Below are 16,812 nucleotides of genomic sequence, written 5' to 3'. Positions count from 1 at the left end.
AAGCCACACCCTCTTCCTAGGAATCATGTAGCCCATTCTACAAACTGAAAACAAAATACATTCTGTCATTGCAAGTACTTAATCAGTACAGAGGAGTAGGGGGGAAGTCCTGTGCTATTATAAACTCACAGACTCATTGCCTAATCTCAGGAAGAACTCACAAAATTGAAGTTTACTGGCACCTGGTCAGGGTTCTTTTTGAAAAAAAAAAAAAAAAAACACGAAAACCACATTGCCTTAAATGTGTAAGTTCTTCTGCAGGAAGAGGAAACAAAGTAGGCTGATAAGAGAATTCACAGGAATCTAACTCAGTACTGTGACCAGTACACACTTGATTCTTTCTTTCTATTTTTTATGGCCAGTCCCAACTGCTGCCCATGTCTGTGCTGCCCAGTTATTGTTCAGGATGTTTTTACAACCAGCTTGGTTAGAAGCAGTAATAGCCATATAAACACCTATCATTAAAACTGTATTTCTACACTAAAATAGGTTATTTCCCTCAAATTCCAGTTACACTGGGACAAAGCCCTGTCCATTAGCAGAAATATTTCTGCTCTGAGAGGTCAATTTTGACAAAGGGTCTTAAGTGACAGTTAAACCAGAACAGAACTGTGCATGGAGCAGACAACACACACTCCTCCCTTCCCTCTAACAAACATGGATTGGCAGCACTGCTGTCTGTGTCATTCCCAGGGAAATCAGAAAGCAGCAGCAGAAATTGTTGTTGGCTCCCTCTTTGCAGGCACCTGGAATATTTTGCTATGTTGTGCTGTAATTTTTTTTAAATATGCTGTGTTGTGCATAATAGGAGACAGGTGAATTCCCAGGCCATGGAATATGAGGGAAGACATCTATCCATGTCCTAGCAGAATTCCAACCTGTGCAATATCTTTATTATTAACTTCAGTGCTTGGAACTGTCACCACTTACTAGTTCAAATCCCAGGAATGAGAAAGGCCACATAATAAAACACAGCAGGGAAGGTACTATTATTTCTATTTTTTAAAAGTATAAAAGTCCTGTACATTTGACAAATACTTTTAAAATCAAGCACAGAAAACTGTTGGGCTACTCCATTGCATTTCAGTAGGAATCAGACATCAGGCAGGTGAACTGTCACTCATCTGACTCAACATACCAGCCTTGAATTTAATACTAAATCCCAAATGAAGTATTCTGGTCCATCTCAGCTGAAAACAAAAACTAATAATTTTCTGTTCAAATATTCGGGCTTTTTTATAGTTCAGCACTACAGTAAAATACCTCATTGGTTAAATGCTATAGAAATACAGATAATTTCTACATACTTTTTTTACAAATACACATGTACAAGGCAGGAACAGTCCTTAATTCATGATGAGTTCTTAACATTCAAAATATAGTATGATTTTAGCATTCCATATGGGCATATCCTTGTATGTCAGACAGCACCAGTATCTTCTTCTTTTTAGGCAGCACCAGTGCTGAACCCATTGTAGTTGCTGAAAAGGGTTCCAGGTCAAACTCTGCCAGCCACCATTCGTACTCCTCACTTGCCAACAACCCAAGCAGAGCAGAATGTCAACTACCAGTTATGCTCATCAGAGACATCAACTATCCTCAGCCAGAATCTCAGGATATTCCTCCCAGAACTGGTCCCCAATGATGTCACAGTGCAGGGGGACAACTTTAGTCTTAGTCCGGGTCACTTCCACTTCTTTTTCTTCTTCTTCCTTTGGCAGTTTTATTTTCTTAGTGGTAACTTCATTAATCTGAAAATACAGTTGACACATTAGCAGATATAAAAGGCTGCAGAGTGGATTCAAAAATTCTAATAAAAAAGAATTTAATAAAAAAACACAGGACAGGAATTTCTCCCACTAAATCAATGATGCAATCATAGAATAATGAATATTTCCAAGTTACCTTAAAACAGAAAAGCACTAAACCAACTATGAGCTGAGCCACTTTATTGAACAGAAGTTTGTAAATCCTTTGCCATGGATATACTTAGGACCTAATCCTGGGAAGGGCCTGGCCCCAGTGATACAAACATTGTCATCTGCTGATACATGTTTCATCTCAGTGGTCATAATTTGTATCGAAGCCAGACTGCAGAGACTGGTTTTTATATTATGCTCATAGAAACAGCTTTTAAAAACATCTCCAAAACAATGAGTCATCTTACACACAATTACATGGCAAATATAGTTAATTTTAAGATATATTTATTCCTAGACATACACTGGAGATACATGTGGTGCTCTTACAGTGCAGTCTGTCTGCCACAGTGTAACTATTTAAAATATCAGCCCAAAGCAAGTGGCAATAGGGTTTTTTTTTACCTTCTGCCATATTAGGACAGTTCCTTTTCTATACATCAAAGGTTCATTGTTGTAGTTGATGTTGAATTCAGAAAATAAGATTTCATTCTTATCTCCAGCCAAAGTTCCCTGAGAGGAAAGGAAAAGAAAAATACTCTTGAAGAAAACAAACAAATTGTATTTCTAGGATAGAGGAGGGGTCAATACTAGAAGCAAGACAGACATTTGTAAAGGTTTTTCACCTTTAAGTCACAAGATTAAATCGCTTCTCTCAACAGAGGAATTAACTCCAACTGCCAAATGAGTATTAAAACTGAGAGGGTTCTTATTACATTTTCAAGACAAATGAAAGACAGTCAACAGATTCCAGAAGAAAACAGGAATAATCTGCTAAAGTCTGTACAAGGAGACAAAAACACGACAGAAGGGACTGGCAATGAACAGAACCTGAATTCTGCCACTATTCCTCTTGGTTTTGGATGCTGAACATTTTATGACATTTCTAAGTCTTCTGAAATTGTTAACTAAGAACGTAAACCCTGCTAATAATTGACCAAAATTACATTATTTGCTAGTGGTATTAATACCCGCACAACTGAAGAAGTTGTTGATTACACCCACAAAATTATTACAGTAAGAACAGACAAGCCAGGGCTGCTGGGCAGGCAAGACACTTTGCAAATCTTATGATTTAATTTTTAGCTGTAAAAACCCACGACTTCTGCAGACTCTTACCCGGAGCCTCTCCTGTGCTTGCACTGGTGTCAAACCACCTCGCTGCACAAGCATCCAGAACACTGTATTATAAAGGTTATTAATATGGCCTAGAGAAAACAGAGAAATGAGTGTGAGGATGGTTATTTACCAAATCTGAGTGACAACTTAGGAAAAAACAGCTTTACCTCCAGAGCTGTATCCAAGAAACAGCCAAGAGTAATGGGGAATTAATAGAATCAGTTTCTAAAGAAGATACAATGTTTACAATACATTTTAAGGTACTGCATATCATGACTAGAAGACAAATTTCATAAGTGAAAAGGGCACAGCAGAGGCTGAAGGTGTTTATGTATGATATAAATTATTTTCATTTGACATTAGGGACTAGGTATTGACAAAGATCTAGAGACAAATCCAGTGGTCTGTTCTAACATGGAATATTCAGCACTTTTGATTACAACCTGCTGTGAACTTGAATATTCATATCTCTTCATTAAAGAATACCTTGGCTAAGCCAACTCTGAATGTCAAAATTAATTTATTAATTCTATTAGCAGTTCTAATATTTCTTGTGCTGAATTCACTCTCAGGATGCAATAAATTTAGTTGCAGCCTGAGCTCTCCAAATTTCAGCCAGTACCTATACAAACCCCAGGACAAGTGTAATATTATTGAAAACTACCACCTTACCTGCTGTTCTTTCACTGACAACTGTATATACAAACACACTGGCAGAAAAGACATTTCTGGTCAGAGAAATTAACTCAACTGCACAAATCTCTCTTTTCTAGGGACACTCACAATCTGCTTGCCTCCAGCTGAGGTAGTCCTTCAGATTCTGGTTGCTGGGATACAACACAATCCGTCCATCAAATCCTGGTGGGTACAGAAGCTGCTGGTCCTTAAAGTAATCCTTCCAATAGAACACGTAACTTGAGGAAAACTGGGAGACCACATGAGTCATGAACTTACTTGCAAACACAGAACAAGAGAAAAAAAAAGAAATACATGAGCTTCATTATATATCTGTGCTTATCTGAGGTATCAGTAGTGATAACTCTAGTGGAAAGCAGCATTTTTTAAATAATGGCCAAACAGATGAGGAATGGCACAGAGACTTTTGAACAACAGAGGCAATGAGAATTGTAGCTTTCTTAAATTGTAACTTTCTTAAATTCTAATTTTCTTAAAAGGATGGCTATTTATAATGTATTGATTGTTTATATAATAAGTTGTTTATACAACTTTTTTACAAGCTCTGTATTATTGAACAAATTTTCCTGATAGATCACATGTAAAGTATCCACATTAAAAACTTGAACTGACTGCAGTGTAAGCACCAGCCCCCTCCTCCTAACCTCTGTGTGTAGGTATAGGCAAATCTGAAGAAGAATTATAAAGAGACATTAAAAACAAGTTCACTTCAGTATCAAAGCAGCTGTTACCTTGCTCTTCTTTTAAACCACCTGCTCTTCTTTTTGAAAACAAAACTATATTCATCACTCTGTCCATAAGCAATAGCAATATCCTCCAGTTCTTGCATCACTGTCTGGGCACATTTGGTCATCAGGTGCAGAGCACGGTCATCATTTGGCTTTTTGAATTCATGCTGCTCAGAAAATCTTCAAAGCAAAAATGGCTGCATAAGAGTCTCTTTAAAAGGTACTAAAAATGCTAACACATTCATTTTCCTCACGTTTGCTTTATATGAATATTGATTTCCAGTATCCTCTCAATACTGACAAAAGAATTCTCTCCAGGTCTGAAAAGCAGGAACATAAATCCTCGTTATCCACTCTGGATAAGCCATTCTCTTTCCCACCAGTATCTGACCCTAACCAGTCTTTTAAAACAGCTGGTTTATGTATTTTAACTGGAAATTGATAACAAATACTACCTTCTGTAAACTCCCTTTCTCACAGGGTGTCTTTAATATTCAGTCCAATAAGGGCAACATTATCAATAAACTTGTTAAAACTCAAGAGCTTTACCAAAACCAGAGATAATATCCCAGCAAAAACCTGCGTTATCTACCAGCCGCGGGAACTGTGCCCCATTTAAGCCGAGGGAAGGCAAATGCCACACAGACACTGACTCCAAACATCAGTACACATCCCATCCCCGGATAGCAGCTGCTGTCCCTCCCCATCACACCCGAGGCACTGGAACCATTTCCCTACTCTGCCCATTCCCTACCACCGGCTCTGAAGTAACCCGTGAAAACAAAATCCGGGGGAATTCTGTGCCCTGGAGAGGCCGAGTGGGGGACACGAGCATCTCTAACCCCGCACCTGCAGGGCTCACACAGGCCGGACAGGAACAGCCCAGCACAAGCGGGCACCACGCAGGACCCCGCTCTCTGCACAGCGCTCTCAGCCCGCACCCGCGGGGTCCCCGCAGCGCCCGCCCGGCCCTGCCCGCACCTGTGGAAGTTGCGGCCGTCCAGCCGCACCACGATCCAGCAGTTGGGCAGGACTGTGTCGTCCGCCTCGAAGTCCCGCACGTACTCGAACTTGCTCTTGGCCATGGCGAGGCCGCGCGGGGAGCCCGGAGCGCAGCCGGCAGCGATGGCCGCGGCCGCCCGGCAGCAGCGCAGCATGCCCGGCGCGGAAGCGGAAGGAGCGGCGCCCAGCCCAGCCCTTGTGGGCGGCCCGGAGCGGCGCTCGGCGGTGCCGGCGGAGGGCGGGCGGAGCCGGCGGGCGGAGCGCGGGGCGGCTCCGGCAACGGCGCCCGTGGCGGCTGCGGGGCGCGGAGCCGGGGGCCCGTGCGCCCCGCTCCGAGCGCGCCGAGCAACGAGCACGGGATGGGCGGTCGGGGCGGCCCCACCGGTGGGCGCGGGACGGGGGGACAGCGCGACCGAGCCGGCGGGGCTGGGGCTCGGTGCGCGCCCCGCGGTTGGTGCGGGATGCGGGTTCGGTGCGCGCCGGCGGCGCGGGGCCGCGGGGAGCGTTGGCGCAACGGTGGCGGCGGCCGAGGAGCGGCGGCGGAGCGATGGAGCGCAGGGTCAGGCACTGCCGCTTCCGCGCCCGGGCGAGCCCCGCCTCGCCCCCCAGGCACAGGGAGGTCATGGGGCCCCTCGGAGGGCTGCGCGCCCAGGTGCAGGAGCACCCGAGCCGGCCCGGGCACAGCGAAGGAGCGGCGAAGAAGAGCAGGTGCATCCCGGCTCCGGCGGCGGTTGAGGAAGAGCCCCGGAGTGCTGTCAGGAGAGAAAGGGACCAGGAAAGGCGCAGCGGTGACCGCCAGAACGAGGAGAAGGTCCTGGAGCAAACGGGGAATAAGTCCTGGAGAAGATCTGCCGTCCAAACGGAGCGACCCAACGTGACCTTCGAGGCCCGCCCAGTGAAGGCGGAGAAGAGCGATGCCCGGGCTAGATCCCTGTGCGAGCTTGGGAACCCTGCTCAAGATCAGAATACCCCGGTCTTGTTTCAGTCCTTACCTCCCAGGTGCCACGTACAGCTCCAAGGCCCTCTTTCCTCGCAGCTGGTGCATGTGACTCCAGTGCCGGTAAAACAAGTGCCAGTCCAATTGCAGACTCTACTGCAGCGGCCAAAGATTGAAACAAAAAACGTTCCCCTCACAGTCCTGCCCTCGGATTCAGGTATTATGGTCAGAGATCTTGCAGGGTACTGCTTATCAGGCAGGAGAACATAAGGGGAAAGGTCATGTTAGAAAACCATTCCTTTGCAAAGGCTGGGTTTAGCACAACTCTTGCGCAGTGTAAGACACAAAAGCACAGGAGCAGAGTTCTGACATGGTTTGTTACAATCAAGGCAATTTTGTCACATTCCTCCCTTTCTGCATGAAACCCCTTAGGACAGTGTTCAGAATTACACTAAGTTGTGATTCCAGTTTTAAGGTCAGGAATCTGCTTGATTTTTAAAGCTATATAGTAGTCCTGTATCTCTCTGAAAAACTCTGTTAAATGAAGAGCCTTTTGAAGCATCTGTATTAGAAGCTTTTTTTTTTTTAATATCTAGACATTCAAAATTAATTACTTAAGTAAGGTCTTAAAGACTTTTCCCCTTTATTGGTGATGTGAAAGAGTTAATTTTTAAACCTTTTCCAGGAGGAAATTGCTTGCTCAGGGATCAGTTTTAAGGGGCCTGTGGATTCATCATGTTGCCAGCTCAATTTAAATGCTGCCTGTGTTTACAAAGAGCCAAAGCCAGGTATCATGTAACAATCATTTGGGAACACATGTTCCTCCAACAAAACGAGTGTCCAAATCCAAAAAAAGAAAAAAATATTTATATCTCAAAGCAAACAACTCAACAAAACCCAAGCAGAAACCCAAAACAGCAACAGCCACAGTTGAGAAGGCAGGGACTGCACAGGTGTGGGACTAAGCAGCCTCCCCATCCTTAGTCCTAGTCCCTCCATCCTTAGGGCTTTGGTTACATAGTTCTGGTGGTGATAATAAATTTGTGGTGGTATGGTCTGTGCTATACATAGTTTATAAATTCATAAGAAAACAAGCCAACTAAAATCCAAACTAGTGTGTTAGCAGGCCCTGTTTCTTTCTTTTTTTTTTTTTTTTTAATTATATGTAACAAAAGCCAGGTAACTGATTCCTTGTGCAGTGACGCAGCAAAGGGCAGTGGAGGATTTTGTAGGAACTGCTCTCCAAACGTGCACTGAGTTTCATCTGTTCCAAAGCTCTGGTGATGCTGTGGGTGTGATACTGAGTGTGACCTGCTGTATCCCCTGGAAGGTGATGATCTTTCCCTCTCTTATTGCACAGGGATGCCAGACACTCCCTTCAGCAAGACCAAAAGTGGCCGTGTGAAGCGTCCCATGAACGCATTCATGGTGTGGGCCCGGATCCACAGGGCTGCTGTGGCCAAAGCCAACCCAGGGGCCAACAACGCAGAGATCAGCGTCCAGCTCGGCCTGGAGTGGAGCAAACTCACTGAGGAGCAGAAGCAGCCCTATTATGAGGAAGCTAACAAAATAAAACTGAGGCACAGGGAGGAATTTCCTGGTAAGCATCTTAGTTATTTACCCGAATGCTTTAGAAGTGCAGGGCTTTTTGGAAAATCAATCTCTTGCATTGTGACAATCAACAGAGATAGAAAAAAAATACAGATATTTCAAGTACATAATCCTTCTGTGTGCTTGAAACGATGAATTTTTTAAAGCATCCAAAATGCTGGTGCTTAGAACACTGCAGCTACAGCAGCTTTTTTGAATGCTTTAATAGTCTAATGGCCAGAGAATGAGTTTGTGTGGCCTGCTGCATCAGTTTCCTTGCTCCAGAAACAGCTGCCCAGGTGGCCTGTAGTGACACATGTGTCCATTTCTTAAAAGCAGGAAAGGGAAATGTCTCAGGAAGCACAAACAGCATTGTATTCTGTGGGATTCTTCAAAATGGTGACTTGAGGTTCTTACATAATTGTGTGGAAAATGTTTCACAGCCTTTAGTCAAGTGTTAAAATTTGTACCCTTAACCATTTCATTTATCCAGAAGATAACAATGTAAAACACTTCTAAAAAGCTGTTGAGATACCAGGTGTTGTGATCCTTTCTCTCTCTGTTGTCATAATGCTGCTTGTTCATGATGCTGCCTAATCTGTCATAAAGAAAAGAGCATCACTCTCCCTCTCTCCTTGCATCTTAAAAAAAAAAAAGGTGTTTCTTTAAAGTTGCATTAAGAGTTAACCTGTGTAAGAAACCAAACAGCTCAGTGTAAATTCATGATATATTCTTATGTCTGTTAGTGTTTGGTTAATGTTGTCAGGCAAAGGCAAACCTGCTCTTCCACAATCCATCCAGGGTTCCCAGTAGATCATATTTTCTGTTATTTCTGTTCTGCAGATTTACATGAGACTTAAGGGGTAAAGAAACCATGAGGAAAGACCACATTTTGAGTAGCCAGTGGTTTTCCTCCACACTGAATGCCCACAGTGCAGTGACTGTCATGTTCTCCTTAATGTGATTTCCTCAGCTGGGCCACATCTCTCCCCAGTATTTGGTAGTTTTTTGTCTCACGAGCAGCTACTACTTGGTAACTTCTAAACAATACCCAAATATTTCTATTTCATTTCCATCTCTAGTAAAATTCCCCATTTCCAGCTCACCAAAACAAGTGGAGCATTGCCATTGCCTAAAGGAGCAGGTTTTGGACTTGTCTTATCAGATGCTTCAGAATTGCAGATAAGATAACTTTAGATAAATAATGAAACTATCCAAAATATTGGATGTCTGCATCTTTTCTTCACCTCTGACAGGTTGGGTTTATCAGCCAAACAGAAAGAAGTGTTCTCCACCACCTGGCTCTGCTGCATTTTCGGGCACTTCCCAGAGTACCATCACTACAAATCCAGCTGGCACCCTTCCCTTCTCATCACCTACTTACTCTTTTGTCAACTCCAGTGTTAAGAACAGTATTGGACGTCCAGTCTGTGAGTTTTCAGTAGTGAATTATTTTAAGAATTCAGAAATTACCTGTTCCAGTAGTGACAGGGAAAGGGGGAATAGCTTCAAACTGAAAGAGAGTAGGTTTAGATTAGATGTTGGGGAGAAACTTTGCTGTGAGTGTGGTGAGGCCCTGGCACAGGTTATCCAGAGGAGGTGTGATTATTTACCAACACTTCTTTTCTGCTTAAGATGTTAAGCTACAGCTGCTTCTTTCCTTCATTTGGTCTCCACCTCACAGATACCCTGGAAGGATCCTTCTTTTTTACAAAAAGTCCATACTGGCAGTGAAATAGTGTGAGAGCCCCCAGACCAGTATAAGAGCTGATCTGCATATTCCTTAGAGAAAGAGTTTTGGCTCTGTCAGTGCATGGATATGGATTTCAACAGCAAATAGCTCAGATCCAGGCAATGGCATTTTCCTCTTTAAGCATTCTGCAAAGGGCTGCTTTCTTTTCAATGAGACAAGAAAATGAAATGACTGATTATGATGTGTGGTAATACTTGGAGATATTAAAACAAAAGAATACTCAGCTTTGTTCTGATGAAGTTCTGAGTTAGTGATGTTTGAAATTTCTTATGCAATGTGTTTTGAAATCTTTTCCTATGAAGGCAGCCCTGTTGATGAAGTGTTATTTGAGAGTGTACATTGAAGTTTGTGCTCTGCAAAACATTTCAAAGTAAAATTGTCTAGTGTGTACATTCATTGATGAAATAAGGAAACATATTGGAGATTAGAGTGGTTTAGGCTCCTGAGCACACAGATTTGTTATAAATTTGGCTCATTTCATGTCACTGTACTTGTGAGGTCTTCTGACATGAAGGCACACTCCAACCCATTGTGGGGCCTTACTAGGACAAGACAGAGCCTGACCAGAGCAGTGGACCCACATCAGCCACTTCCTTCCTCCTGTGGGTTTCTGTGCAATGCAGCTTTAGTGTGTGGGCTCCAAACCCATCTCTCAGAATGGTGTCACATTAGATGTATGACGTGAGTTACTGGGAAATTTCAGGGGGAATTATTCTGACAGTACCCAGAAATGCTGTGGTTTGCTGTGATGCTGTTTATCAGAACTCTGTTCATGTCTGACAAGTAACTGTTTTGTGTTTGAAGGTGAGTCTCCCGCCATCCGTCTGCCGGCTCCTTCCATCCCGCACGCTGTGCCCATGACCCTTTTCCAGACCACGGCTGCAAGCACCACATCAGTGGCTGTTGCAGTTCCAACCCTGTCCCTGCGCCCTGTAGTTTCATCACAGCACTTTGCTGAGCCTGCTCAGACAGAAGCTTTTGTATCACCTGGGCTCAATTTCTCCCTGAAGAGACCTGCACCCGTTTTCGCTGAGAGCTTCAGCAACAGAAACCCGAGTAACATCAGCAGCACTAGTGGCAGGTTTTCTGTCTCTAACAGTGAGATGCCAGGGATTTCTGTTTTTCCTAGAGGCATAGCTCTTCCCCAGGCTACCCCTTTTATTCCCTCACCTGCCTATGTGTCTGCTCCCATTGGACAACCAGCCAGTTTGTTTGGAGGAACTCCTCAGTTTCCATTTTGCCACCCTTCCTTTATACCTGGACCTCGATGTTTCCCCTCAAGGTAATGAAACCGTTTCAATACCAGTAAGAAAAAAATGCTGAAAGGCAGAGAATGTTTTGACTTGCAGACAGCAGGTGGAGCATTGAGAGGGAAAGGAGCTCTTACCTTCCTGTAGCTGCTGTGTGCTGGAACCCCCTGGCCTCAGCCTGCTTGTAATATGTGCCCAGTTACTGAAAGCTCCACAGAATTATTGCAATTGTAATTGGCACTCCCAAGGCCATGGAGAACAGAAGTATCTTCTTTCCACTTTATGGGTCTAAGTGCAGTTGATTTCAGCAGAAGAGCATTAGGTAGAGATAATGTAAATATAGTTTGAAAGTGGCCAGATAGAATTGAAGTGGGTCTGTCCTGGAGGTGTCTCCTGGGTACACTATGATTGCCATAACTGTTCATATTTCTGAAACCCGGCCTGGTGGGAAGTGTCTGCAGAATTCCTGTGTAAGTAGTAATTCCTAGTTCTTCCTTTTCAGTCAGAGGTCCCCTAATCAAAGAATTTCCAGGCTAACACGTGGTGTCCTGTGGGTGTTTGTGGGCTGAGCATGCACAGAAAGCACCAGTGCCCTGGTGCAGGTGGCAGCTCAAACACCAGGCATCTGATGCTTATTCTCTACAGGGCATCATTTTGCTTTAATGACTGTGCAGTAGCAAACCTTACAAATTATTACAATTATCAGACTTAAATTATGTCTGTTTATGCACTGTTATTCTCACTAGCAGCAGCAACCAGTATGTTCCTGTGGCAATGAGACCACCTGCTCTTTAATTAGGGCTAATGATGACCCATCAAACTCAACAACTTCATGAGCTGACAAGTGCAATATAAGACATTTCTATTTTTGAGGTCCTTTAAGGAAACACAGAACACATATTCCCAAAATTGCTAAAAATGATTTTTGCTCAGCCCTTGGTGTCTGAAATGAGATGGTTTTGTGAGGCCTCTGAGAGAGAAGAGTTCTTGTAGCATAAAAGACTGTTCTGATTTCACACATTAATGGACTTCTGAAGTCCATTAATGCCAGCTTTGCTAATGCCAGAGTCTTTCTAATACAGTGATTTATGAGTTCTCTGTCCTATAAACTCATTTCTTGCATATGAGAGTCATGATTTCTGAACTGAAAGTGCAGATGTATGCACTAAAAATTTAAATATTAGATTGGAATGATGATTAGTCCCCTTGAAACCTCAAGAGATATTGTATCAATGTCTTTACAATGCCTGCACTGTGGAGCTCTATTACTTCTTTACATATTTTTGTTTTCTTCACAATATAGCAAATTTCTCTAGAACACTGTTAATTACAATCCCTGTGTCTTTCTGCATCAGAATAAAAATTCAGGCATCTGCCACTGGAGGAATACAGTTCCATTTGACATCATAACTTCCTGCAATTTACCATGTGGTTACTTTTTAAAAATTTATTACTGTGCATTCTTTAAATATTAACATTGACAACCACATATTTGGCACAAGGACTCCCTGTCCTGTTTGATAACAGTGTAATATTTGTAATTTGAAAATTACAAATAAGAGTGCTTTACCCCAGGTCTGTCACAAATTTTGGCATACAGAAATTACACAAAATGACTTTTGATGCTTTTTAAAATTAATCTGAGTGTGTTGGTTAACTCACTGCATGCTGGTTTATCTATGGTATTATTTGATTGATAAGTACAGTGGGATTTATGTTTATTCTCAGAGCAACCTCGTGTGTGCTGAACTACTGAACTACTCTTGTTATGGCCCTAGTGCTGAAATTAGGCATGTTTTTAAATTTGTGTGTTTTAAAAAATGGGATAAGCTGAGTAGCACAGAGCACCAGTGCCGTTGTGCAGCCCTGCATTTCTGGAAGCCAACCCTGAATCTCTTCCCTTGCAGCACATTCCCACTCAGAGCTCCGTTTGGCTACGGGAGTTTCTCCAGCTCAGTGCCTCAGTGCTTTGGCTGTTATGAGGAGAGGAGCCAGAGGCAGGAGGTGATATTTTCCACTCTGGATGAAGACTATCGCTTCAGGGCATACTCAGAGGAGAGGCTCTGTGAGAACCAGCGTGTCTGTGGGAGCCCTGAGGTCGTGTCCTGTCAGAGCACCTGCAGCGAGGAGCGAGTTCTGAGCCCCCTGCCACAGCTGGACGTGGAAGTGGTAGAGGAGGTTTTGCCATCCCCCCCATCTACTCCCTCCAGCACTTACATTGTCAATGTAACTGACAGTGATGAGGAAGAGGAAGTAAAGTTTTTTCAAGTATTGTAATTTTTAAAACTTATTATAATCCAGAGAGATATTATAGAACGGGAAATAAATGTTTTCCTCAACACCACCTTTTCAGTCAGTGTGTTCAATGGGAAAACCAGGTGGCTTTAGTATGCACAGGTCATTTTGAAGAGCCTGATGGGCTGTTTGTATAAGAGGAAAGTCTTATAAATAGCAGAAAATGCCTGTTCATTTCTAAATTCTCACTGAAAGCTGATCTGCCGTGCAGGAATGCGTGTGGCCAAATGCACAAATTCCTCCTCAAATATGTTTCAGGGTATAAAACAGCTGTTTGTGAGATTATTCTCTAGATTTAACTTCCCTCTTCTCCCATCTTTCTTTTTATACCCTGTGGAGTAGGATATCAGACATATTTCAATGCACCAGAATCTAGAATGCTACATAACTGTTGTGATTTATTCTACCAAGCCCAGAAAAAGGGAAGACTGGTTTAACATATCCTGGACATGCTAATGGGAAGCTACAAGTGAGAGTGATCCCTTCTTCCCTCCCAGCTAGAGCTGGTGTCCTGCTGTGGTGGTTTGGGATTGTGTCTGCAGCTCTGTGTCACTGCAGCCAGCCCTCAGCTGAGCTCTCTTGAAGGCTCTCCTGTCTTGTCTATAACAGAAGTGAAAGTTACACAAACAACCCACTCAAACCTGGCTTCCTCTGCATCATCCCTCAGCATGTCTGGCAGCTCTGCAGCTGGGAAAATGTGATAGAAGAGGTTTTTAGTTCCCATTTCTAGATGATTTTCAGCTCACCCACAAATTTTCCCATAGTGTAGATTCCTGAAGTGCCAAGTATCTGTGCTGCTACTTCTCCTCCTGAAATGTGGGAAGTGGTCAGTGTGGGCAGGGCCAGTGCCTTGGAGGCTGTGTGCCCTCCTGCAAGATTTCATGGCAGTGCAGAGGGTAATTGGGACATAAGAGGGACGTGTTCTACTCTCTGATAATTATTTTCCTCCTTATTGTTTACCTTAATCTAAACAAAAAATCACCTTGTGTTCTTGAAAAACAGATGACGACTTTCTGTACAAAGTTTGTTTTCCTCCTGCCACTGTTAAAGACACTCAGTGCTTCCCAGTGCATCACTCTTATCCATTTACAGAGACAACTGTCTTCTCCAAAGTTACTGGACAGTTTTATGGAGTGGATGTTATTAAAAACCCTTGTGCTGTTATGCCTGTTTCCCTTTTCTTTTTAGAATTAACTATTTCAGTATAATTACTGATGTGTTGGAGAAGGTTGCAGGCAGCACAGAGAGGATTATAATTATTTCACATGTGGAAATAGAGTTAAAAGATGTGTCTGCAAATATAATCATCTTCAAGTTCACTTGCTTGTAGGAATGAAGCAAAAGTCATAGCAGAAAGTGGTAGCAGTGACCCACCCTTTAAAAGAAGCACAGGGAGTGCTTTGATACCCTTCTGCTATCAGCACATCAGGACAAGCCCTTGTCTAGCTCCTGATCATCTTACAGCACTTCTCCCTCTTTGGCAGGACAGCTGCTCCAGGACCCTTCCAAATATTCCTGCTGTCCTACATGGGTGGTGGAAAAGCAGAGCTGAACAGAATATTCTGGGTCAGCTGAAGCTGCACTCAACTGTCAAGACACTGGATAAAGGAGTTAATTCTTGAATCTCCAGTTTCCTTCACAGATTCACAGCCTCCTCCTTTGATCATTTCAAATGATCTGAAGCAGAAGAATGTTCTTTAAAATGGGAGATTTCACATTCCACTTGAGTCAGCCAAAGCTGTAACATTTCTCTCATCAGTGAGAGTGTCTGTAATGCAGAGGTTAGGCAGGACAGTCCTTTCCCTTCTCCCTGCTCCTGCTAAGACTTTGATTCTGGGTAAAGTTTCCTTCAGTGTCAGCAGGAATCTTCTCAGAGCACTTTGTTCCACAGCCTTTCCTAAGAGAGACTTCATGTGAAACACTTCTGAGCTGTGGTGCACCTCAGTGATTCTCTGCTCAAGTCTGGTTCTTGAACAGGCATTTCCCTCTCCCTGGGTCCATTTCTTTCTAGGTGCCTAATTCCTGTTTTACTATGAACATAAAGGGAGAATCCTCATCTTTTGCACTCCAGCTAACAACAATAGCATTAAATCATCTTGAAAATTGTCAAGCAAGTGCAGAACCCCCTCTGCAAAAGCTCTGTCATCAGCTTTGCCCTGGGGAGGCTGAAACACCTCACCCTTGCTCCGGGTGCTGCACGGAGGCTGCTGCTCCAAGCCTTGGCCACGGGGATGTAACAGATGAGGGAACGAAGCAGATTTGAAATTCCCAGCTGATACTCTTTATCAGACAGTTTGGATCCTGGAGGAAATGAGTCTGAGCCTGTGTAATTCTTAGATAACCAGAAGTCTGACCTTGTTCTGTGAAACCCAGCAAATATCCAACTGACTTTGGGGAAGAGCTTTTGAAGAGGTGGGCACAGGCAGGATCTGACTCACCCTGTGCCAGAAACAGTATTACAGCACCTGAGCACTGTAATATGGCTAAAATACTCTGAATTTTTCCATGCAGCAATGTCTCAGTAATGTAAATAATATATTTTTATATATATATATATATATATTAACCTATATATAACCATTGCACAGCCTGTGGTTATATTTTTATACAGGAAGTTTCTGGTGGTTTTCAAGTGACATATCCATTCTCATATTACCAAGATCCAAAGGTAAAAATATCACTATATAACAAATGCAAATATTACACATATTTTATTCTTGTGATACTTGAATGCTGGAAACAATCACAAGCAGATAGTTGTTGGCCTAAATATTTTAATAATCTTAACATAAGGCTCATTTTATTCAATTCTGTGCTTTTTTGAGCTGAGCTTCTTTTAGAGAAATATATGGAGCAGTCCCTGTGAAGGTTTGTTGTACTGAGAAGATTTGTGACAATCTTTTAGTACAAGCATACATGTTCCTCATCAAAGTGGGTTTTTTTTTTCCTTTGGGTAGGCAGAAATTTTATTCAGGGATGAAAGCAGGGTAGCTAAATTTGTGTCTAAATTTGGCTTACATTTTTACTTATTTATAATATAGACATGCACAACAGTGCCATTGTTTTCTTCTATATTACAGGCAGCTATAAATAAGTAGGGGAATCACAGGGAAAAAAACATCAAGATTTCCCTCAGGATATTCCATATGATTAGAAAAGAGCTGAAATTTTGCCCCTGTATTTTTTGCTCTTTGAAACAAGATGATTTAGTTGGGCCATGAAAATTCTTGACCTCTCTATGGGTCAGCCAAAATGTCACTTACAGCCTCTCACCCTCATTATTCCCTCTAGGTGTCCCTACAGTGCCTGACTTTCGTCTGCCAGGGTGATGCCAGGAATAAATTGACCTTCACAAGATCAGAGATTCAGTTTGTGAAGTGCTGGAGGACAAAGGGACATCTGTGAGATATAAACCAAAACTGTATCTGCAAAAAGGAGCACTCACCTTTCCTTTGGGCAGCCCTGCCAGGAGCCTGCAAAAACCTTCAGTATAAAAGATATTAGAGTTTTCAATAGCTTAAAT

General features: G+C 43.0%; 2 protein-coding genes across 7 annotated transcripts; one reads left to right on the top strand and one right to left on the bottom strand.

The window, feature by feature from the left end:
* Positions 1–979: 979 nt before the first annotated feature.
* Positions 980–5,619, bottom strand: THG1L (tRNA-histidine guanylyltransferase 1 like). 6 transcript variants are annotated; one of them, XM_036391942.2, is made up of 6 exons: positions 5,444–5,619; positions 4,466–4,642; positions 3,822–3,991; positions 3,039–3,127; positions 2,325–2,432; positions 980–1,751 (listed from the first exon to the last, which is right to left on the bottom strand). In XM_036391942.2, the coding sequence occupies exons 1-6, from the start codon at positions 5,617–5,619 to the stop codon at positions 1,590–1,592; spliced, it is 882 nt and encodes a 293-aa protein (XP_036247835.1). In that variant the 3' UTR covers positions 980–1,589. The 6 variants fall into 6 exon arrangements, with proteins under 6 accessions (XP_036247835.1, XP_036247836.1, XP_036247837.1 ...); XM_036391943.2 differs by having other exon boundaries at positions 4,466–4,782; positions 5,444–5,524; XM_036391944.2 differs by lacking the exon at positions 4,466–4,642 and having other exon boundaries at positions 5,444–5,598.
* A 392-nt stretch (positions 5,620–6,011) lies between these two features.
* On the top strand, positions 6,012–13,338 carry SOX30 (SRY-box transcription factor 30). Its single transcript, XM_036391353.1, has 5 exons — positions 6,012–6,618; positions 7,762–8,001; positions 9,248–9,421; positions 10,549–11,026; positions 12,902–13,338. The coding sequence occupies exons 1-5, from the start codon at positions 6,012–6,014 to the stop codon at positions 13,269–13,271; spliced, it is 1,869 nt and encodes a 622-aa protein (XP_036247246.1). The 3' UTR covers positions 13,272–13,338.
* Positions 13,339–16,812: the final 3,474 nt, after the last annotated feature.

The sequence above is a fragment of the Molothrus ater genome, chromosome 15, assembly GCF_012460135.2.
Source record: "Molothrus ater isolate BHLD 08-10-18 breed brown headed cowbird chromosome 15, BPBGC_Mater_1.1, whole genome shotgun sequence".
In the NCBI taxonomy this organism is placed as follows: domain Eukaryota; kingdom Metazoa; phylum Chordata; class Aves; order Passeriformes; family Icteridae; genus Molothrus; species Molothrus ater.
The sequence above is the reverse complement of the archived record's forward strand: the minus strand, read 5'-3'. Positions and strand labels throughout refer to the sequence as shown.